General features: G+C 37.2%; 1 protein-coding gene across 6 annotated transcripts in view; it reads left to right on the top strand.

Annotated features, from left to right (window-relative positions):
• The window catches only part of VGLL4 (vestigial like family member 4), a 138398-nt gene that overhangs the window by 44153 nt on the left and 69527 nt on the right, over positions 1-24718 (top strand). The window contains exon 1 of one of the 6 annotated variants that reach the window (XM_036218758.1): positions 18412-19068. The exons of 4 other annotated variants lie outside the window; for them this stretch is intronic. In XM_036218758.1, the coding sequence (XP_036074651.1) occupies positions 18987-19068 (82 nt within the window). In that variant the 5' untranslated portion in view covers positions 18412-18986. Of the gene's footprint in view, positions 1-18411; positions 19069-24718 lie in introns of those variants that run through there. One more of the 6 variants, XM_036218761.1, reaches the window with a different exon arrangement.

Genomic DNA, 24718 nt, shown 5'->3' with positions numbered 1-24718 from the left:
TGGTATAGACTTTGTTAGGCACCTGTGTGCATGGACAGGACTTGCCTTACTTTACAAGGAAGTGACCCTCAGTTCCTCCTCCTTTCACAGTAGCTCAGCCAGCTCTTTTCTGCCCACTCAGAAGTTACTCATCCTCTAGGTTGTGGGCTGGCAGCATGGTGTAAATTGGCTTTGGCAAAGTTATAGGTACATGAGGCATGTTGGGATTTGAATATGGTGTAATTTTTCAAGTAAATGAAGACATTCAAATCTCTCTTACTAAGCAACGTTTGGAACTTTATTTTGGAATTAATCAACTAAAAAATTAACAAGGGACATTAAAGAAAATCTCCAGTAGTCACGACAGAAATCTTCAAAAGTCACTACATATGACCTGAAAGAAATGTAGGAAGAGTCTGCCCTGCTTTCAGGAGGAGAATGGGAACACACTTTGGCTGAATGATGTAACTAATTTGTGACATTCGAAGTCAGTTTTATTTTCTGAGAAAGAGAATTCTGTGGATTGCAGGGGTCTGGGGTTGATAGAGTTTCAACAGAGAAAAAGCACATTTGAACCAGTCTCAAGGATTAAGGTCTCTTTTCCACTTATTTCTGGTGAGATATTTAGTTCCAGAACTGTGTTCTTATTGAGGAAATTATTTCTGGTAACAAACAACACTTTGACATGTCTGTCTCTATCTTCAAAGTCTAGACTAGTATTCCTTTTATGTGGAAAGCATTTCACTTCTGGGACCTATCAGAAATCCTTGGAGGATTCTTGCAGATGACATTGTGTGTGCGTGCACATGCACGCCCATGTATATACACAGAGATTTTAATACAATGCACTTCTGTGACTCCTGAGTGAGAGATGTCAAAGGTAATTGAGTTTATCTTCTATAGTTATGGTTCTATACATGCTTTGCTCTGTTTATTAAAATATGTTCTGCAGAGACTCGTGGACATGGACAGTAAACTAGTGGTTATCAGAGGGTAGAGGAAAAGGGGAGGGGCAGGTAGATGGAGTAAAAGGGATCAAATATGTGGTGACAGAAAGAAATCCAACTATGAGAGGGGAACACAGTGCAATATGTGTGTGTGTGTATATGCCTTTTCGTTGGATTGTACACATGAAACTTAACTGGATTTTATTAACCAATGTTACCATAATAATAAAAAACAAGCAAACATAAATAAAAATATATTCTGTGATTGTTTTCTAAGTATTTGAAAATTATTTATATATGGCAAGTTTCAATTAACCAGAACATTGAATTAAAAGTATGTTTCTCCCAAACTTCAAATATAGGAAGGAGTTTATTGCAACTGGCTTTTTATATTAAAACCACCCTGGATAGTTAAGCCTGTGTCATTGAGTTTAGATATTTAGGTAATTTAAACTGACAAGAAGTTAAAATGTTTATCTTGATGAGATGATACTAATTTTTAAGGAGTCTATTTCTAAGCATGATTCTACCATAGTTTTACTTGGCAAAATTCCACAAGCAAATAGAATTGTAATTATCAGATAATTTAAGCCAGAGATTCTGATAGATATGATTTCTCTGCTCTGACAGGTCCTACCAGTTCTAATTTTTCTTAAATACATTTAGAAACTTGCCTAGTAAATAGTATCCAATGCTCTGTTTTGTTTTTTTTTTAAATTTTTGTTTGTTTTGTTTTTGCTTTATTTAGGTTTATTTCAGTTGCTCCTGGGATCAAGGAACATGGAATCTAAAGGAGAGAATAGTGAGACAAAAAAGGAAGAGGTAGACGAGAGGAAAGAATCAATAGAAGTATCAGATCACAAGAAGCAGTAATCCACTTCTCTTCTGAAATGAAAAGGACTATATAGCACAGTTTTGGGCCATCTCCTTTATGTTATAGATAAGAGTGCTGAGCTTCAGAAGGAGGAGGTACCTGCCTAGGACCCCACAGTGAGCTGCAGGGAGACAACCTAGAACCCAAGTCTCCAGATTCCTAACTGTTTGCTCTTTTTAGTATCTCACTATGCAAAAGTAGTAAATAGGACTCTGGTTGCTTTCCTTCTCAGGATTGGTCTATGTCTAGCGATGATTTTTGGAGCTGTTTAGATAGAATTTATACCTAAAGTGAAGTAGAAAAAGAAATGGCAAATGTGTTCTGTTACATTCGTGTTCAGTGTTGAGAAATTAAATCCGTCAGTTTGCTAAATCTCAGAAATAATGATATGTAAAGAAATAGTGTGTAATAACAAAACTGTCCAAATTTTTCAACATATGCGACAACAGAATTTCTTATCGAGTACTGCTATGTAATTTCGAAATTCGAGAATTGAGTTGGATGCATTATGATTCTCCCTCTCCTCCCCTCTTTTTTTTTGATTCTTTCCCAACTTATTCAACTTACTCTGTATCCTGAACTGACGATCTTCAAACATTGTCCTCATTGTATCACTCTCTTCCTTTCCCCAGAAGGAAACTATGGGCTCTTCACTGCTGTGCATTACTATACATGGTCAAGTCTGATTTCTGTCAGCTTATTCCTGGTCCTCATGTTCTGGCCCCCTTTATCTTTTCAGTTATATTTTCTACTGCTTTCCACCCTCCCACCCCCCACCCCCGCCCCAAAGCCTTTTGCTTCAGTAAACTCATGGCTCATGCCATTTTCACGGCTTGAACACCTTTTCCCTGCTCTTTTGCTTATCCAGCTTTGATGTGTCCCCATTTTAAAACATCCTAAGTACTCAGAGTGACCCCGAATCATCTTTTGTATATTCAAGATAGTCATCTTTCTTGACCAGTTTTTATTATAAAATGTGCTTTAAAAAAATAAAGAAAATTCAGTCAGTGAAGAAAATCCCTCCTATCTCAAGTTCTTAGTTTTTCTGAGGTAACCACTGTTAAGTTTCTTTCTTTCGTAGCCTTCTCATACTTTTCACAGCATGGTCACAAAATGTTTGCCTTATCTTCAGGTATCACATTTGCATTGAAGACAGTAAGTCAGGGAAGGGAGAGAAAAAGGTATCAAGAGCCATATCTGTCATTTTATTAAGAAAAGTAAAAGCTTTCCCAGAAGCCCAAAGCAGACTTCTGTTTCTGTCTCATTGGCCAGGTCTGGTGTGTGTTACATGGCTACTTGTCACAAGAAACTCTAGAATAGAGAGTATTTTGTTTTCTCAGTCCCTCTATGGGAGGTAATTGGGGAGAAGGGAGTTGGAGTGTATTTTGAGTTAGCTATCAGATTGTGTCTACCACACATAAAATCTTATTTTCATATTGGATTTTGATAAGTTAATTTTATAACAAGCCACTTTAGAACATCCTCCTGTTTTAAATACTTCTTCAGTTGTTTCTTTTTTGTCTTCCTGGAGTGTTCTTTTGAAATTATGAAAATTTTGCTTTTTCTCTTCTAATAGTTTTTAAAATTTCTGATATCAAGAAGCTTTCAATTACAAGTGATGGAAAATTCAATCAAAATGATTTTTAAAATAAAATGAATTTATTAATGCACATAGCTAAACAATTTGAGAGGCAGGATGGGCTTCGGGTGCAGTTCGAGTCTAAGAATCCTGGTGTTTTCAGGTTCTGACTTCGTTTCTTTGTGATTTTCTTGGTGTGTGGCTTTGTCCTTGGGCTGACCTTTCTAGTAGCAGAATGGCTAAACTATATTAGCCAGAGAAGGATGTCTCTTCTGATGTCTCCCTTGGGCTTCTTTCTGGAAAGTCTACAGCAAACATCTGCAAGGTATCTGCTCATTCTTGAACCAACCATTGTGATTTTCTAAAGCCTGCTCTTCATATACCTAATTGGGTTTTCATCAAAGTCTTTTCCTTTTTTTGTTTTTAAAGTCATATTCATTTCTGTCACAGCCTAATTTTTCTTTCCAATTTCTTCTCCAAACATTGCTAGCTATCTTTTCATTTCTTGTTGTCTTACTGTTTCTTCTTTGAGCTCTTTTTTCAGAGGAGTTGTGCTTTTTTTTTAATCTCATAGAGAAATGTTGGTTCATAAATTTTAAATTCTTTGTAGGACAATTTCTTTAACCACTTGCTCTTTGTCATATTCCTTCCTTCGTGTGTGTGTGTGTGTGTGTGTGTGTGTGTGTGTGTGTAATGTTCCTTTCTTTTATCTTGCACTTCATTTGCACCTATTGTGATATTTCCTGTCTCATCATTACTCAGTTTTAAATGAGGATTGTTCTTCTTGGGATAGCAATTTGCTGAATGATTGTGATTGGGGAGTGTTTGGGCAGAATGTTGGGAGTATAGGCAGCTTGAATATTAGTCCGTTGCCTCAGAATACTTTCTTAACAGCACTCCATCCTGAGGCTATTTCTCTTCTTCACTGTAGCAGGAATTTTGACTATTGATGAAGCCAAGTATATTTGGGTCCTTAGTGTTTGAATAGATAAAAGAGCAGGGTATGTGTATCCATTTTTATGAAGGCTTTTGTGTATAATAACCTTGCTGTTCAGTCCCGTGGCTACCCTGATGAAACTTAAGTGTGCATTGGACTGTTTTTGTTGCTCTTTGTTATTCTCATTGTCTGTTTTTTTTTTTTTCAGTCTTTTGGAAGCAAAGCTGAAAGTGTACTTAACCTAAAGCTCACGAGTCTTCTGTTGTGATGCCTAAGTTTTAATTTTTAATTTTTAGAACTAAATTAAATGATTTCCCAGTGATATTTTATATATTCAAGCCCCCAAAGATGCACACACACATACATATCTATCTATGTGTATATATGGTGGGGAGGGACGGGGAGAGAGAGATTTATGTAAACCTGTAACATTAATCATACAGAAAAACCTTAGTGGAATGGAGATGCTGAAACGTGCAAGGTAAAACTCATATTTTGAAATCAGGATATTTCACAATTTGAAGAACAATGTATACATTACAGTATAAAGGAAAGTATTTTCATAGTAAATAGAAATCCAGTAGAAAGGAAGAGAACTTAGCATTTATTGTGTCTGCTAGCACTAGCATTGTGCTAATTTTTTCAAAGTAAATAAAGGCCTTTGACTTTAGGGAACACTTGGTCATGGTCTGTGGGGGAGATAAAGCTATGAGTAATTATAACAGGCTTTATTAAACGTCATACTGAAAGTGATGGCATCCAGGTAGAGTGATCAGTCTTCCGAGGGTGGTGTCATTCTTCCCATTTTTCAAAGATGGAGAGCTAGATCAGAGGGATTATGTACTATGCCTTAACTCACACAGCTAGTCCATGACAGAACTAAGATTAGAACACGCTTCTGAGTAACTTCTGGCCTCCAGGATTGAATATTTTAAATATTTTTATGTTTTAAGTTACTTTTGTTCTGAGTAATCACTTAAAGTTCACTTAATATGCCTATGAAAAAAAATAATGAGTTATATCAAATATTTTGTGCCTAATGAAATACTCTGGAGTACCTTGTCCTGCAACTCTGCTTTGAAATTTTTTCTTTTTTTTTTTTTTTTAAGGGCCCAGACAAATGCTACTTTCTTTAAGTAGCCTACACTAAGTCCCTTTGGAAAATAGGATTCCTCCACTGCCTTCTACAGTGGTACTTTCTTACCCACTGGGGATACATTCCAAGACCCCCAGTGGATACCAGAACCTGCAGATGGTACCAAACCCTATATATACTATGTTTTTTTTTCCTATGCATGCATACCTGTGGTAAAGTTTAATTTATAAATTAGGCACAGTAAGGGATTAAAAATAAAACCAATAATAAAATAGAACCGTATAGCAGTATACTGTAATAAAAGTTATACGAATGTAGTGTCTCTCTCTCTGATAATTGATCTGATAAGAAAGACAGCTACTAAATGACTGACAGGCAGATAGTGGATACAGTGTGGGAATCTGAACAAAGGGATGATTCACATTTGGGGTGGGACGGAGCAGGATGTGTGAGATTTCATCGTGATACTCAGAATGGCGTACAGCTTAAAACTTATAAATTGTTCGTTTATGGAATTTTCCATTTAAAAATTTTTGGACTTCAGTTGACTATGTATGGGTAACTGAAACCTGGGAAAGCAAAACTACTGTATTTTGTAGTTTTTGTGGTCCGTTTTCAATTATAAGCTCTTCAAGGACAGGGTCCCAATCACTTTTAGGCCAGCAAAGTGGTATTTGTGTTGACATGGCACTCTGTCCATACCGTTTATGGGGTACCTTGCTTGCCATATGTCTAGGGTCCTGAAGACAAGTAAACAGTGCTTGGAGGCATGAAAATGGTATCCGTGTTGGGTTTACTTTCAGATTTTTACCTCTGTGCTCACGTTGGGCTGGATGAATTTGTACCCGAGGCTTGGAGGTAGGGATCAGGTGTGTATGGGAATTGTTGTTGGATGTGTGTGCCTTTAGGACTCCACAACATTTTTCTGTCAATTAAAAAAAAAATTCTAGGTGCTACACTTTGTGTAGTGTCTTCTGTCAACAGCCAAATAGCACTTTTTGGCTCTTAAAAATATTTTCACATTCATGTACCAAGCATGTATAGTAGGCGTTTAAACATTTTGTAAGTGTATATCAGACATGTCATTTGAATTCTTCTTTTTGTTCAATGTTAACTAAGTATGCATTTACGAGTGAAAATTGAGGACATGATTTTTCTCTTTAGTGGATAGTGGGTCCACAAGCCAGATAAATAAGAGGAAAGGTCTTGAAAAGAGTTCATGTATTCTTTTTCTCTGTGGCCTTCCTAGTTTATTAAAATTGGCAGCTGGTTCTTTAATTAAGCATGATATATAAAACAGCAAACACATTGCAGTGCCCTGTCAGAAGATGATTGGAAGTTTTGCTTAAATAAGAGGGAGTAAGTGTCTGTTTTATGTCTCGGCCTTCTAAAGGAAAATATATAGGTGTACCTTTCCTTGGTGGTTCCAGGCCAAACTAGAAGTGTTTTAGCCTGTGCTTGAAGCACTTATACCTGTAGACTATATATAAAATGGCTATTTGGTTATTGCAACAGATAGTATAGACACCACTAAGTGTGCAGGTGCAATGCTGTATTTTCTCATGTTTCTCTCTTTTTCAAACTTGGTTTACTGGGAAAATGGAGAAGAGAGACCAAGAAGAATCATTTATTTACATGGGGTATAAATTGGTATTACTGCAACAAGGATCATACATTTCTTCTTGGCAGCCTGCACTACAGAGCTGTTAGCACAGGTATCCTGTAACAGTAATCCGTGAATAATCAGAATTTCAAAGAACACTGATAGCCATTCAAAAATAATAGGATTATACCTGAAACTTTTATGGATGAAGTGCTTAGACTTTTTAACCCTCTAGTAACCAGCCTCACCAAGAACTTGAGACAACCAGGAATTTTACTGTTATTGAAGATAAAAGCCAGATCTCGATAGGTGGCAGGCAGCTTGCCTCAGTCTTGCCCCCAAAAGAAATGTAGGACTTTCAGTCAGGTTAAGGTCTCTCACTGTTATTTTACTATTATTAATTCAAACCATCAGGAAAATGAGCTAAACAATATTTTTTTGGTCTATTGTTATGGGAAAAATGTCTCTAGCCCCTTCCCCCCACCCCCTTTTTTTTTTGTCCTGGAAGGACAGTTCTAACTGCCCACATCTCATCAGTAAGAAAAAACAAAGGAAAACAACTGTAAACCCAGCAGAAGCAACCCTTCCTACTCAGTAATCATCACCATTTATTATAAAAAATATGAAATTAGATCTTGAGGTCACAAATGAAAATGGCAGTCTATAGTCGGGTGGGGATGAGGGACAAAAGGGAATAGAGGAATTATCCAGAACCCTAGAATTTTAGGGCTGCTTCCGACACTATAGAGGTTAAACAGAGAAGAATGTTATTTATTGAAGTAAGACATATGGTGGACTAGAGAGAAGAGATGAGGTTTGGTTAAATATGTAAGTAAAGGTACATTTTGTGTGAAGTCAACAGAATACATTTACTCTAGTTTTAGATCCCTGTTTTTTTAATGCAGTCTTCAGAATATGCTTTTGTTTTGTTTGTGTTATGGGTAAGTAGTTAATGTGATTTTTTTTTTTTTGAATATTTGGTAGCTTAAAGGTAAGGATGCTAAACTGAACTGAACATGCATTATGGTCATATTTTTAAAGTTTAAAGAAAGGGTGTGTGTTGATTCCTTCACAGATCCACAGCCATCCTAAATTACTCTTCTCTCAGGATTGACGAATGAGGGATGTGGTAGCGGCATTTCTGGGTTCTCCTTTTAGAAATCCACATACCGTCAAATTAAGGATAAGGAAATTATTAACCGCCAAAGAGATGATCTTTGTTCTCAATTTTTTAAATAGATTTTTTATCTGTCTGAAGTTCTTTTGGGGTGGGAGGGGTAGGCAGGGCAGTCCTGTTGTCTGAACAGGCCTCTTGCTTCTTCTCATGGAATACTGAGAAACCCTGTCATCTTTGGGAATAATGATGGGAATAATTCCCCACATTTGTATGTACTTTTTTAGTTTAGGAAACACTGTAATAACTCTTGTCTCACTGGGACCTTGAGAACACTATGTGATGGGCAAGTGAGGTTCGATCATACTCCTTGTGCAGATAAGGACATTGAGGCTGGGAGAGGTGGAATTCCTTTATCAAGATCAAATGGCTAAGTGTGAGTTGGAGCTGGACAGGAACCTGACTTTTCTAATTCTGTCTCTTTTTTACTAGAAGGCCAGTCTGAGATTGCAGAGAGCTTAAAAAGTAGGCTCGCCAGTGCTCTCAGCCTCCAGTTCCACCTTCTGGCCCCATGCTGCCCTACTCCTGGCTTTACCTGCAGGTGGCCATGTTCCCTTACAGCCCTTTCCTCTCTGGGTTAGTCCTTAATTCCTAGACCCATCTTTCTCTCTCTAGAGTCAGATTCCTTCCCCAGGGCTGTGGTTTATTGTTACTGGGGCCATAGTAGTCAGCTCTTCTCTGGGAAGCTGGAGTGTTGCTCCTCCTATAAGCCTGGTTAGAAACCTAGTCATCCTGCGAGCTCAGGCTGTCATTGTCGGTGTCTTCTTCCAACTGCCCTAGACACTATCCAGAGCTCAGGGCGTCCGGCCCCTTGTGGCTTTCTTCCGTTCCCACCTTAGCTTCTAGGGTTCTTCCTTCTCATTTGTTCTTTCAACAAATCTTTATTGACCCATTAGGTGACAGGCATTGTTAGGTGCTGGGGAAATGATTAGGAAAACTGGGGGTAGATGGATGTTAATCAGAGCCACACACATGTGACATTACAACTGCCTAAGTCCTCTGAAGGAAGGTTCATGGTGCTGTGACAGTGTCACTAAAAAGTCACCATCGCCAGCCTTAACTAGACGTATACACTGGAATTCCTGCCCCAACAGTAAACACCCTGTCTCATTTCTAGGATCCCTTACAATCTATCCACGTGGAGATAAACCAGAAATCCTGGTTTGTATATTTCTGGTCTTGATACAGACAAGCATCGACAGTTTATAAGTTTGTAGGCCTGTTCCAGCTACAGAACATCGGTCGTTTAGGAAGAGAGGTGGTTTAGGAATGGGAGAGTTCATGCCCCTTCCATGTAAAGCAAGACTGGAATCGTGTAAATTCAAATGACCAAGTAGGAAGGAAGTTGAGGTATTTCTTAGGCTGGCTGACGCTGCCATATAGTCTTTCCCAGGAGTAACTCACTCTGGGATACCCTTGAACTCTGGGAGGGGTGGAAGGCAGAAGTTTCCTCAGTCAGGTGCCTTATTAAGTTCAGTTCAGAATCCCCAGTGCAGTGGTCCTGAACCTCAAGGGGAGGAGTGCCTATAAAAATTATGTGGGGAGTATTTTTAAACTGTACTTCTGAGTGCAGCTCTTTCCTGGGTGTAAACTCGAAATATATCTTTCTGGGCCCTTCTGGACCCCACCCTGGATTTACTAAACCAACTTCCAGATATAGGGCCCAGGCATCTATGTCTTTCAGAGTCTCATGGGTGATTCTAATGCATGGCCAGGTTTGAAAACTGCTCTTCTAATAGATGGATTTCTGCTGGCCCTGTGACTGTAATGTCCTTACAAAGAGAGACATCAGTGAAAACATCTGAAGGATGATTGACAAGGTGATATTGGCAAATCTGTCCTTGGAAAAAATGGAATTGTGTTGTGAAAAGAATTCGATAGTATTGAACATTATTTGATTTAATTGCATAGCGGCAACAAAACCCCTTTTACTCTATTGTATACTACTAAATATAGTTGACTTGGTGAAAAAAATGAAATCTAAACCATCTGCTTGCTTTATGAAGCCTTTGTTCCCTCATTGGGGTTTTAGGTCAGTAATTAATCCAGGAAACTTTAAATGCCTTCTCCTAGAGTCATTGGGGCACCTACAAAGAAAAATAAGACATGGATCTTCAAAGAGATTCTAGTGTGATGAGGAAGATGGATTTGTTTAAAAATTTTAAGGTCCACTCCTTACAGGTGCATTGCTAATCTTAACATTACAAATGATCTATTTTTCATACCCAGGTTTTATTCAATTACTTTTGGCAAATTTAATGTGAAACTTGCCCCTTGCAAGTTAATCCTTGTGGACTTTAAAAACTCTTCTTATTTTTAGTTAAAAATGAGACCTAGAGTATAGTTGAAAGTCCCAGCTTCAGATCCCAGATCTACCACCCTTTGTGATTTTGGACAAGCTACTTACTCTGATATCTATTTCCTCATCTATAAAATGGTGATAGTACCTGACAGCATGGTTGTGAGGATTAAGAAAGAAACAAGATATGTCAAAGAACCTAACACTATGCCATGTACCATGCCCAACACTTAGTAAGTTGTCCTTTGTCTTTCTATCCCTTCAACTTTAGGGAGAAAATAACGTTTTGAGACAATAGGAAATTGACCTCGTGAGCTGTACCGGCCACTAATTATAGGGCAAAGGAGAAGAATTCTAATAATAATTTGCTTAGACCAGGGTTTCTTGACAGTGGCATTATTGCCATTTTGGTCCAGACAATTCTTTATTGTGGGTAGCTGTCCTGTGCATTGTAGCATGTTTGGTAGCATCCCTGGCCACCATCCTCTAGATGCCAGTAGCGCCCCCAAATTCTGACAACCAGGCCTTGCCAAATGTCCCGTAGTTGGGGGAAGCAAAATTGGCGTGGGTTGAGAGGCACTGACCTAGACCCCCTTCCCCTCTGTTCTGTAAGGTGAATCCTACTTTTCTGCCTCTTAAGCATTTTTGAGTTTTCACTATTGGTCAGAGAAGTGCAAAGTAAAAACTACAGTGTAGCTGCTCCATACCTACCATAGTAGTGGGAAAGTGTTGGCAAGGATGTGGAGCAACCTGAAATCCCTTACACTGCTGGAAGGAGTATAAATTAGTTCAGGTGCTTTGAAAAACTATTTGGCAGTATCTACTTAAGCTGAACATGTGATGACTCTGACCAAATGTATTTATTCCTAAGTATATGTATGCAACAGAAATCCAGTCATGTGCTCACCAAAGACATGTACTCGAATATTTGTAGCAGCAGTATTTACAATCGCCCCCAAATAGAAACTGCCTAATTGTCTGTCAATGGTAGAATGAATTGCTCTGTATTAAGCAATGGACTACTATACAGCTATGAAAATGAGTGTGTGTGTGTGTGTGTGTGTGTGATTTTAAAGTTACACTCAAGAACATAATGTTGAGTGAAAGAATGCAGTTACAGAAGAGTACATGATATTCTATTTATATAAAGTGGTTAATCTATGTTCTTAGAGGTTAAGATACTAGTTACTGGAAGAGGGAGGTACAAGGTAAGGGAGACATTAAAATTCTCTATGTTAAAATGACAAATGCGGTGTCTGTTTTCTGGACTGAATCCTAACTAGTTGAAAGGGTGATTCTGGAGGTAAAAAGATGTTATTTAATGAAGTATTGTGAAGGCAAATTGAACTATTAATTGAAGATTGGGCCAAACATTGGGGCACTATCAGTGATTTTAGCCTTTCAAATGTTAAATATTTGGGACTTTTCCTCCACTGGGTTTATTCTACTTTTTACCATGGAAGTTAGTTCTAGCCAGCCCTGAAGGAATGCATCTATGGATAATTACAGTTAGTGGAAATGTGTATATCAGAAGAGTATTTTATTTGTGAAGATTATTTGAATGAGTTTTATTGACCTTAAGTAATTTTTAGTAATGAAAACCATTAAAATAATAATTTTTGTTGACAGGAAAACATTTGTGTTGTCAAGCATTATGAAGTACTCGTTCTAAAACTAGTAAGTTACAGTGTTTTGCAAGAGATTTCTCCTTTCTTGGGAATCCTAATTGATTAAATTTCCTTGACCAATACTGATTTATTTATAACATGGGTCGTAGTATGCACTCTAAAATTTATGTTAATAAAGCAGACTTCCTGTTCAGTCATTTGGTATCAATTGAATTGGTTTTGTTCTTATTTTAATTTTTGCAAAGTTTAGTGAGGCTTCAACTGTTAAAAGATAATTTGCTGTGACTTTTTTTTATTAAATAAAATGAGAGGCTTATGTTGTTTGAAATTTAATGTATATCAGGTGAGAATGGCCCCAAAATGTAGTTTTCTTTCTAAAAATTGTCTTTGCAATTTAAAATTCACCCCTAGAGGGTACTGTTGTATTGAAAGTTTAAATTTTTCAGTTGAACCATTTTAAGTTTTTTTAAAGAAACATATGTATATTTGTACTAAAATTCCACTATATTATAGTAAAGGTTTTAGTAGCTACTTAATAGCAGTTGAGAGTGTTTTGACTTAGTAGTAGTACTGTTTTATAAACAATGTTAGTCAAGGCATAGAGTTTAATGGTATTTACTTTTGTGAAACTTTGACAAAATACCGTATATTTTTTATTGTCATTTCATTGTGAACAACTCCAAGTTAAAGAAATAAGTAATATTTTATGATATATTTAGGAATTTTTTCCTTGAAAGAAAATGTGTTAACATAGGGAACTTTGATATTCAGTTTCACATCATTGATACTTGAGGCATTTGAAAATTGTTTTATTTTGGTGTCTTTTTTAATTCAACAGTTACATGTGGAAGGCCTACTGTGTGCAAAGTAGTCTTTATAATCTGGTAAGGGAGAGGTACATACATTTTCTAGTCTGCCCCATTTTAGAATTAAGGGCCATATAAACCTAAAATACAGTGGAATAAAGAGATTAGTCGTAGCTAATGGGGTCCTTGGAGAAGGTGAGGTTTTAGTGAGGCCTTTAAGGAGCTACAGAACTTTGCGTTTTAAACAATAATGTCTTCCTGACCACTGAATGCTTGGTTTTCATTTAATCCTTTTCTGTGCTTTCTTTCTGACAACCTTTTCTTATTAATTAAGATAATTAGATAAAGAAGTGAAAGTGCCTTGACCAAAAGTGCCTTGGAGTGTTTTACAAGCATCATGATCATCATCATTATTATTGTTACAATTCATATTATACTGAGAAATGTACCCATAAATGGCAGTGGATTCTAGAGATGCTTTTACATCCAACTTCTTGTTTAACCGATGAAGGCATAGTCAAAGTTATTTTCTTCCTTTGGTAAAGTCTATTTTGATTATTATTCATATATTGGGTTAAAATGATTTTTTAAGAAATGTGTGATAAGGAGAAAAATTTTTTAAATGAAAACATTAGCTACATATCTAGGTTAGTTAGAATCTTGGGAAGAAGAGAGCAATTATTTCCAATAGAGGAACCAACCAAATAGCCCACTAAGGTTATTTGTACTTCCCAGTGTCTTTTTGAATAGATTATTGTTAGACTTAACATTAAAACATTTGTTTCTCTGTAAGTGCGCTAATGAAAGCATTTTATTTTTTAAAAAGTGTCTGGAGAGTGATTTTGGTCTTCTGGCTTTTGTAAGCACCTCACAGTTTTTGTCAATTCTTTAGCAAATATAAGCAGTTTAACCTAGTAATTAGCCTGGGGTTTCTTCTGTCACTTTGCCCTCATTATTCCACAAAGATGTTGATTGAGATGCTGCCATAATGAACATTTGTGGAGCACTCATTGTATGCTGTAGGGAGCTTTATACCAAGAATTGAGGCTTAGTTTTCCTTTCGTCCAGAAGCTTATGGGGAACTAGTTTGGGGAACTGATACTAACACATGAAATAATTAGTAAATACTAGGAGACAAAAAGCATGAGCATACATGTCTTTGTGCTGAAAGTGTAAAGTACAGAGAGTTTCCCCTTGTATATTGTTCTTTAAGACCTATACCGCAGTATAGACATGTTCGACTCCTACCTAGAAGGTCTAAATAAATGTTTGGACTTTTACTATCTTTAGTTGTTAGATCTAAATCAAAAGGCCATATCATAGTGTTTAAAAATAAGATATATATTATTCATTGCTTATGCCTTATGAGGGCATATTTTCTCATTATGTGCCTGCTTTTTAAAAAGTGGGAGAACTTTCTTCACCTTCACCTTGACTTTATAAGAAATGTACTCTTTATAGGTAAAAGTATAGGAAAATGCCCACCACCCAAAGATAGGCTCTGTCAACATTTTGATATTCTTTCTAGTCTTCTTAATAAATGTCTTCTTTTTCTATATATTTAAATATATTCATATAAGCAAAATTGGTGTAGTGTATACATGTTTTATATCCTATTTTTACTGTTTTTGGTTAACATGCAGTACCGTTATGTAATACATAGTATAGCATTTCCTCATGTCATTATACATTTTTGAAGGAATTATAATGGCTGTATAATATTGTGTCATCGATATAGTATAGTTTTAAGGCATTCCCTTATTTTTGGACTTTTAGGTTTTCAAGTTTTCATTATTATAAATAGAAGGATGAAAAGCATCTTTATGCTTTATAATATTCGACCAAATATTATTTTCACAAGACAGAGTTCTAGAAGTAGAGTCCAGTGTAAGGAAAAGGATGCAGACATTTCTGACACGACAAATAGCTTAATGTGAACGCCACACTACTTTGTATAAAGGCATTATCCGTTTACACTTTACTAGAAGTGAACACAAGTTCCAGTGGCATCTCACCTCACCAGCATTAAATAAGATAGGAAAAGTCTTGTTTCGTTAATTTGGCAGATGGAAAATAATTAAAAGTTTTTAAATTTATTAATGGGGTTGAATAGATTTTCAAAATTGTATTGGCCGTTCCTTTCTTTCTTATGTTCTTTATATACCAAAAACATTTATCCTTCATCTACCCTAATATATGTTACAAATATATTCAATTGTTTTGCAAAAACATAAAATTTCTATATTAAGTTGACTTCTTCAGTGTTTCTCTCTGTGCCTTTTTATTTTCATTTAAGTTATTTTTTTCAGGCTTAGAAAAATGGTTCCCTATTTAAATTAGATAGTCTTAAAATATGGTTATGGTTTTTAAAGTTTTTTCAGTAAAAACTTAACGACAATATCTGTTTAGTGCTACTTATTCTGTACCCAGTTTCACTCCAAAAACGTTCTTTGCTTTGTGTTTCAAATATATGATAGCTCAGATTTTCAGAAAATTTCTTTAGTCTTAAAAAAATAGATCTTTCTACCTGACTTTATGGATAAAATTTAGCACCATATTTCCGATTAAAAGCAATCCTGTTGGTACTTTAATTGTGACTGCATTAGCTTCTGAATAAACCGGAGAAGCATTGACACTTTTCAGTATTAGAATTTTTAAAATGAATGTTTTGATTGTAACCTGAAGTGTGATCAGAATCTAGATGAGTGTTCCTCAAATATGAGGTGGTCCCCAAAAGATGTTGACAGAATTCAGTTTGAAAAATGTCATGTTCGGTAATCCACTGTGTACTGGGAGTAGGGCAAAGGTCAAAGGGGGAATGGAGAATCTGCCTTTGAGAATTTTTAATCTTACTGATTTCATTCAACAAGTATTCGTTGATGGCCTACCAGGTGCCAGGCTTATGCCATACTCACCTTGCAAAGGTGAAGAAGGCATAGCCCTTGCTTTTAAAGCCAAGACTTGGGTAGGATAGAAGCGTGTAAAAATGGCGGTATAGAGCAGGGTGAGGAGATGGAAAGATGGGAGTCCTACAGGACTACAGAGGTATATGCCTGGTCTTGAGGGACAAATGGATGTTTGCTGGGTAGACAGGCTGGAAACGTCCTTCACAGAGAGAACATGCACTGAGAAGTGAAATAATGTGGTTTTTATGGGTAACTAACTATAAGTAGTTCAATGTGCTTGAAGTGTAGGCGTAAGATGTAAGGAGCTGGGATGGACCCAGGTGCAGGTTGTGTAGGGTGTTTACTGTACCGCGCGGAGTCTCCATGTTGTAGCTAGCCACCAGGGTTTCTCAGACTGGGTGAATGACCAGCTTTTCCCTCACCCCGGATCTTGGTGGTGATTGATACTTTGTAAAATGTAACAAAACCCACTAAGTAGAACCATGAAAAAATACAGCCCTCAGTTTTTTAAAATTAAGATTTAGGAGACCTAAATTACACTATCGAATTGCTATAAAAGTTTTGAAATGTTCACTCTATTTCTTGTGAGTAGTGACAACCAGTTCTTAAACCCTTGTGCAAATCGCACTCAAGTAGCACCACATTAGCATCCCAGATCTATGGGAAAGACGTGGCTAGGAGCTGGGAATTTTACCACAGATCATTCCAAACACAAGTCAAGGTGTGCTTGTGGGACTGTCCAACAGAGATGATTGCCACTCGGAGGCTGAGAACCTCATGGTAAGTGATAACTGAGCCATGAAAGGGAAGTAACTAAATATTTTATGCATATTTTTATAACTGTATTGTTTGAATCTGGTTAAATCACAATGTTTTAAAAAGAAAACTTCAAAATAAGCATATAACATGAAGTACCTGAGGGCAGGTAAGGTTCTTAACCTTGACTGCATATTAGAATCACCTAGATCTCTAAAAGGTACTAATGCTGAGTTCCAGCCCCTCAGATTAGTTTGGGATGCAGCCTCAGCAGCAGGATTTTTAATAGCTCTGCCCTGATTCCAGTGTGTAGCCAACTCTCTCTCCCATAGGGGATGTGCTAATGACTCCTAATGTTTTCTGATTGAAAATTTATGTCAAAGAACACAGCACAGTGATTACACTTCAAAGCTATCAGCTGAATTTGAATCTGATACTTTAAGGTAGTAAAACTGTTATAGGTGCAATAATCTTGTATATACTAGATGCTGTAAGTATTCTTCCAACCCTCCCACTAAATACCATTTAGTATTTTAATTATAATTAATGGTATATGTATCTTTCAATATAGCTTATTCAGTACCTAGACTATGTATGTAATCTAGCATTAGTAAATATCCTTATAAAAGAAAGCTTGTGAAATCTTGATTTTTCTCTTGCTTTCTTTACCTGCTGCTAGCCTAATGACTTCTGCAGCAGGGACGGCTGCCGTAGTTGAGTATTGTATTAATCTCCAGATAAGATATGATTAGGACAACTTGCCAAGAAGAGGTGTATTACCCCAAATGCAACCATTGCTGAATTTCTAACATATAATCCCTTGAAATTATGTATTCAAATCGTATTTTAGAGTATTAAAATTTCAGATCTTGGTCTACAGTATAGCACACCCCTTGATATTTTAAAATCTCTAAGTAACATACAGAATGTCAGTATAGAAACACTTCTATGATAAATTATAAGTCTATTTATTATGGTGCTAAAATCTAGCTGCTATTTGTAGAGATCAACAGCCCCCCCCGCCCCCCCCCCCGCCGTTTTGCTAGTGCGTTCTTCACGTGCTTAATTTAAGACTGAATATTCAGTCATCCACTCATTCAGTTAAAAGCCTTTGGGGGCACCTACTTACTGTGCTAGATATGGCAGAGGCAAAGTTTAAGCCCCAAGTCCTTCCAATAAGGAACATCATGGCACCATGCCTCTAATACACAGATGACACAGCTTTCGTATGTGCAAAATGACCCCTTCCCATCGTTTAAAATAGGCCTTCAGTTTTTGATATCTCAGTCTTATTTGCTTAAGTCTCTCTTTTCTGCCTCCTCCTTCCCTGTTTTTTAGCGGGTTATATATAATAGGGGAAAAAACACTCAAAAAGTAGTTCTACCAATAGTTTTGGGGGCCATGGGCCAGTCATTTAATCCCTCTGAGCCTCAGTTTCCTCTGCTGTGGAAAGGTGATACCGTCCCTGCCTTGTCCAAATGAGTTGTTCCGAAAATTATGAGAGAAGTTACATGTAACATTAATACCAAAAATCTAAATACACAGATAAAGTGTGTTAAATGAACATTATAAAACAAGTTTAAAGAGAAAGAAAAAAAAAAGAAACCTTATAAAATATGTGTGGTACATGTACCACAGCAAACACTGGGTTTCTAAAATCCAAAAGCGAAGTTACATCAGAGTTAAATTCCATGGAAGTTTGTTTCCATGGTGGATTTTTTACTTTTTACTCAGCTCCTGAAAAAGAAACTTCCTGGGTTTTCTTTTCCCTCCTACGGTTTTGCAGTGGCAGGGCTGCTTCCTGTCAAGAGCAGCTCCACTACAGCTCCTCCGTACAGACTCTCCACCTCCTCTCATTCTTTCAAACACTTAATACATTTAGAGGCTGATCTTGTGCAGAAAATATCCCTGACATTTGCAGAGCCCCGGGGATTCAGTGCGCATGCTCGGCGCGCGCTCCCGCTGGGAAGAGGAAGCTCGTTTACATACGAGTCATACCACGCATAGCCAGCATGTCAGCGCAGTGAACTTGCAGCGGGCTGCGAGGAACGCCAGCGGGGCTTTGTCCTAGGAAATGTGCTTCGTGCTTTTCTTTTTTACTCCTTTTTTATTTCGAAAAAAAGACTTGTAGAGACTTCTAAAACGATTTCTAAATGCTCGATTGAGGATACAAAACGTATACCGTCTACAGCTAAACCCTTGAAGGGTTTTGTGTGAGTTCAGTTTTTTTGTGCGTGTGTACTTTTTTTCTTTTACGTATTTTGTTTTGATCATCTGAGGCTGGGCCTCCGTCCTTGTGAAGTTTAAGAGAAGAGCCAGGAGCTACTCAGCAGTAATTGATTTTTGAATCATAATCTTTTGGGGTGAAAGCAAAGAGCTGGTTTTCTGTGCTAGCCCAATAAATGCTATTTATGAAGATGGACCTGTTGAACTACCAGTACTTGGACAAGATGAACAACAATATCGGCATTCTGTGCTATGAAGGTAGAGGTTCTGTTCTAGAAATTGCTATCCTATTGCTTCTGTCAGGGCCATCCCTCCTATAGGGTTTTGAATGTCTTTTGTGCATTTTATTCTCTTTCTTGGGACTTTAGGGTTTTTTGAAAGGTGATTGGTTATTATGTACTGTTTTCAATACAAAGCTCGCTTCCTTCCTAGCCTTTAGGATTAAGGTGGAGAGGCTGGGGATGGAGAGAAGGTGAAATATAAACTGTTAAAAGTTTGCTTTATGCTAGCAATATGCTGTTCAGAATTTTAACTCTTTAAAATGTAATTCTTTTTGATTTCTGTTGTTCTCTTTGAAGGATGAACTTTTAGGACCCAAGTAAAATTTAAATGTGTCAAGTTTTTTTGTTTCGTTTTGCATTGATATGTATTTTAAAAGCACCATCTACAGTATTTGTGTTGTATTCCAACAGCACTTTGGATTTTCATGTAGAGGAGAACAGAAAGTTACAGTGAGTTTTTATTTTGGGAGTGATTGTCCCAAACACTGCAGAATTTTCTATTCAGTTTGGTGGACTGGAGGGGCAGGCACCCATGTCACAGAGCACAGACTGGTTCTTTGTCTGATTTCCCATTTCCTGTACAGCTCGGAGAGAGTTCTGACATTGAAGGATGTTCCCTCCAAACTCCCGTCCCTTATGGAAGTGATTGCACAATACCACAACGAGAAAGCTAAATTAAAAAAAAAAAAAAAGAATTCTTACTAATCATTACAACTTACTAAACCATGAGGTGTTGCTCTACTGCCCTGTAGTATTTCCAGCTGTCTTGGTTGGTAGTAAGAAGAGAAAAAGTGATTTCTTAATCTGTTGGAACATTATCTACGTGCGATTTGAAAAAGTGGTAATGGCCTGGGTTTGAGTGGCTGGAGCTCCCGGGGAATTCAGCTTGGCAGAGGGAGAGTTTTTTGTTGTAACCACATACAGATCACAGCCTTTCTGATTCAACAGGAGCAGTTTCCATGTTTTCTCTTATAGTGAACTGAATGTTTCTCTTGAAAAAGAAAACATTGAAGAAACTTGGGAGGAGGGTAATGCGATCCACTTGTATTTTTTATGTAAAAAATCTCAGGCCTCTTGCCTAATGAGTTGAAAATTTACCCTTTCCCCTTCAAGGAAAAAAATCTCATTCATGCTGGTTTTTATTTTTTAACTGTGGATAAGGATTTCATACTTAAGGTTTTTTTAAAAAGTTTTTTTTTTTTTTTTTACTCTGTTTCACTAATGAGAATTTTGGTGAATTGCTTTCTTTGAATCTGCTGCTGTTAAGTATCCTCTTGCTTCTGAAGTTACCCATTTAAAAGGCAGACTTCTTTAGATCTGTCTAAGCAGCATGTGACTGGGCTTGTTTCCTGTGAAATTAACTTACTGAAATTAACTTACTGCAGTTAGTTTTTTAAAACTTTTTTTAGTGAGCAAAAAGTTAAAAACTTTTAAGACCATTTCTGTTTGATTATCATTGAGTAATATGATATTTTCAAAACAAAATATAATGATCAGCCTAAGAAGAATATAAGGATTGTTAGGAAATTGATACACATTAATTTTTCATGTCTCCAGTTGGTGGTGGTGAGGAAATGCTTATGGAAAGCTTCAGGTTGACTGTTGTTGTGTAGTATGCAAAATACAAGAGTAATCTTCTAGCCTCCCTCCTTATTTGGGAGGAAGAAAACTTTGATTTTGAAAGTTGAGTAGATACACGGGATTGATATGCTATAGTTTGTTTGGTTTAAACATCTGCTGCTATTTTCCTTATTATGAAAGTTAACATTATTTTAACACCAAAATAAATACACAGGAAATGAAGAAAAGCACAGCAGAATTTGAGTGGTGTTTATAGTGGATTGTTTATGTCCTAGTGGTTTTCTCAGTGTAAACACTGCACACATCTGCTCTAAACTCAACGGGGTGTTTGAAAATGGGCATAAATCTTAGCTGGGATTTTTTTTTTTTTTTTTTTTGGTAAGAAAAGTTGGAACAGTTATTGCTCCTTTAAATCCAACACTTTAAGAATGTTCATATTAAATATAACAGCTCACCAGCATTCCAGGGAAGTTATTTGGAAGATGGAATGTACAGTTGGTAGGCAGCATTTGATTTCACTTAGGGCACAGGCAGGTTTCATGTCTCTGAAGAATAAGGGGCGGATTAATTTTTTGAATTTTTAGTTTTAAGAATTAAGATGTTGATGGCTATTTTTATTCTCTAGGTTAGTTATACCATATTCTTTAGTTGTATTACACACAGCCCTACGCCTCAAAACAAACCATGAGTCTGCACCATCTTTCTTCAACTTCCCTAGTAATTTATACACAAATGGATCCTTTTTTTTAGCCAATTATCTTGTAGCATACAAAGTCTTCTTAAAATCCCACACTGACTCTGCATGGCTTAGATATGGACTCTGCTTAGTGACTGCTCGCTGGCACCTGACTTTTACCGTAGTCCAGAAGAGTAATCGAAAAGAGAATAAAGGAAAAAATTAACCACAAATAGTAGTCTTAGAGTGGGGCCCTATTGGGGTAAGATAAGGTTGGAAAAGGGCAGGCAGAGTCTGAGTCTTCTGGCTAATTTCTGGAAACTGATTACCTTCATTGGTGGTGAGCAGATTAGCAGAATTCTGCTTGTGTTAGTGTGTTTATTTGAAAACCTCATGGTTTATTACTACAATCCTGAACAGTTAACTAGTTCATCATTCATCACCTAACTGAATGTTTAAATTATACCCACTTGACTCCCAGTTTTTCTTCCATCTCCACAAAAAGATTATATATAGGCCAACTCCAGCCTACCTTCTGAATGCTTATGAATATTCTGCTAAGAGAGCGAAAGCCTCATGAAGGCAGGGTGTGGTCTTGGTTACTGCTGTATCTCGTAGTCCTGGCACGGTGCCTAATTGGGCTTTTAGGAAGTGGCTGACCCAAGAAATCTGAAATCTCTCCAATGGCAGTTGTAGTTGCTACTCTGTAATTTAGCGCTTGATTATATACTAGTCTATATTCTCTAATTATCCAATTTGTAGAGCTATATTGGGCCTACACATCACCTAATACATTTGCCTTGTTTTTGCCAAGGAAAACGGAGGCCCAGAGAGATTTATTCAGAAAGTTTATAACAGAATTGAATAGTGGAGAGAACTCATTAAGAGGTTTTGACTAGTCTATCATTCTTCTATGCCATACTGCCTCTGCAAAATTATTTAATGTCTCATCTTCTTAATTATTAGCTCCTTGGTGTTAGGGACCATGCTCTATCCAAGGGACCATCACTGCCCCCAGCACAGGGACAACATTTTGGATTACAATGAGCAGTCCAACCTGTCCTGACTCTTCATTGCTCTGAAGCCAGTTGCTGATGTAGCTTCCCAGGCTGTCGTGATGTTAGACATACTGAGAACTCCAGGTGACCAGCCACGTTGGCATTTGCTGTCCTTGACGCTTTGGCATTTAGTTTTGCTTTACCTTTTTTCCGGTTGTGCAGAGGAGGAAGCCCTATGTAATGCTAATTTACAAAGAGTGTTTCCCCAAGGGAATAGGAGCTGGTTAGACCATGGGCTTTTCTCAAGATGGCTGATGGTTGTATTTACATAATGCTGAAAACTTAGGTCCTAATAAATGTGCTCATGGTTGGCTGTGGCTTTAAGCCACTGTTAGTGATACTTTAATTATGGGTTAAGAACCATTAGTGTGTAATTTGGTAGAAGAATTCTCTCCCTTTTAATTTAATAGTATGATTTATATTGAGAGAAAGTAAGAATAAATTACATATTATGATCATCCGAAAGCTTAAGAAAAGAATATTCTAAAGTTCCTCAGATTTTAGAGCTGCTTATTGTTTTAGAACATAATGATCTCTTGTTTCATCACAGGCTACATGTAAATTAATTTTCCGGAATTGAAAGGAAAATGCACACAGTAAGAGTTGTTGAGTTGAGTGAGACCCTGCTAGGGTATTAGCAAGGCGGGGTGACTGATTTCTTTTGTTTTCTGCCAGTCTAACCACTAGCAGTTTAATGGAGTTCTGGTTTCATTGTTCTTTGTCTAATGAGCTCAGAGGCGTCCGGAAACTTAGGAGCAGTGGGTACTATTAAGGTGAAAAGGCCACAGAGCAGAGCCATTTTGTACCAGCCTCTGGTCCCCGGCCCTGCATATCAAGTGACCAGCATCAGATCCGGGAGTGTATTCCGAGGTGGAACATCTGCAACTGTTTTGCTGTGGAAACTCATTTTACTTTAGCTTTTTTGTTTGTAGGAGAGAAGGGAGGAGGAAGGGAAGAGAGGGAGAGAGACTGGGAGGAGCCTGATTAATAAAACATGCCCAGGTGAGCCCAAGAGCTCTCCTGAGAGAGGCCTGGCCAGTTTGTATTTCTTCTAATTACAGTTTGTGAAGGGAAGGTATGATTATCTCCTCCTTCCTTCCAGCCTCCCACCCTTTCTCTGCCCTCTTCTGGAAGGATTATTTTACTTGGCTGTTTATCTCTTGGAGCCTACACATGGCTTTGTTTGGAAAGGCAGATTTCTCTTCCTTCCTCCCTCCCTTCCTTCCCTATTGTCTCCATGGCCTTCTACTCCTAGGGTTCTTAGATCTGTTCCTGTGAAGATTTTTAAAAAACATACCATAAGATAAAAAGAAGTTCTCCGTCAGCATGTGAGGGAGTCAAACCCTCTCAGTATAGTTTGGTTCCGCTCAGTTTTGAGGATGTTGCAGAAAACTGGGTTTTGTCATGAAGAAATTAGATCCAGATTTAGCACTTCTGCATGTACACAAATATATGAAACCAGTCTTACCAGGGATTGTTTCTATGTCTGTTTTAGCCCTACATATGTTAATGTTTATTCAGTGACTGTTTATATTTAGTATATCTATGAATTGCATTTTGGGTTTATTGGAACTATAATCTTGCTCAGCAAGATAAGTTTGTCTTATAAAATAGTCTTTCTTATTTTTTAATGAACTCATATCCCCCATCTCCCTGCCCCACCCCCCAAATCCCACTTCAGCCATGGACACTTAATTTTAAAAGCAGAGTCTGAAAATGATTTTACTTTCTCTGTTTGTACCCCCCTCCCTCCCGCCTCCTTAATATTGTATGTTCTGCTAAATTCTAAGGCATTATTTCCACCAGTTTGCTTTATTAATCTTGCCTTTTCTGCTTTTTAAAAAAAGAATTCTATAGATTGTTTGAATTTCAGGGTATTGTATACAGGGTATGTTTTAATCCTAACAATGCAAGTTCACTACCTGTTGGAAGAATGTTTATTCACCTTAAATAAAATAGGAACTCTATTCTTACAGTTCTCCGTTTGTTGCTTGCTATTTATATGATCTTTCTGAACTCTTAATGTTTCACCAATGTATTTGCAGAAAAGTCTGTAAACATACACTGAAATATATTTAGAAAATGATCAGAGGAAACTCACTACTGTCCTTTTGCCACTGAATGAATATTCATTCTCTTCAACATTTATGGAATGCCTACACTGTGCTAAGGAATGTATTTATTAGGTCTCGGGGTTAGTCTTTGCCTCCCTGTCACTGTTTGACTCTCTTTGTCCCTTTCTGTTATGGAATACACCATATATACATAACGTGCACAAAATGTATGTGTAGTTTATAATTAAAAAATAAACA

The sequence above is a fragment of the Rousettus aegyptiacus genome, unplaced genomic scaffold (genome assembly GCF_014176215.1).
Source record: "Rousettus aegyptiacus isolate mRouAeg1 unplaced genomic scaffold, mRouAeg1.p scaffold_m13_p_4, whole genome shotgun sequence".
NCBI classification, from domain to species: Eukaryota; Metazoa; Chordata; class Mammalia; order Chiroptera; family Pteropodidae; genus Rousettus; species Rousettus aegyptiacus.
This window is presented reverse-complemented; position numbering and strand designations above follow the sequence as displayed.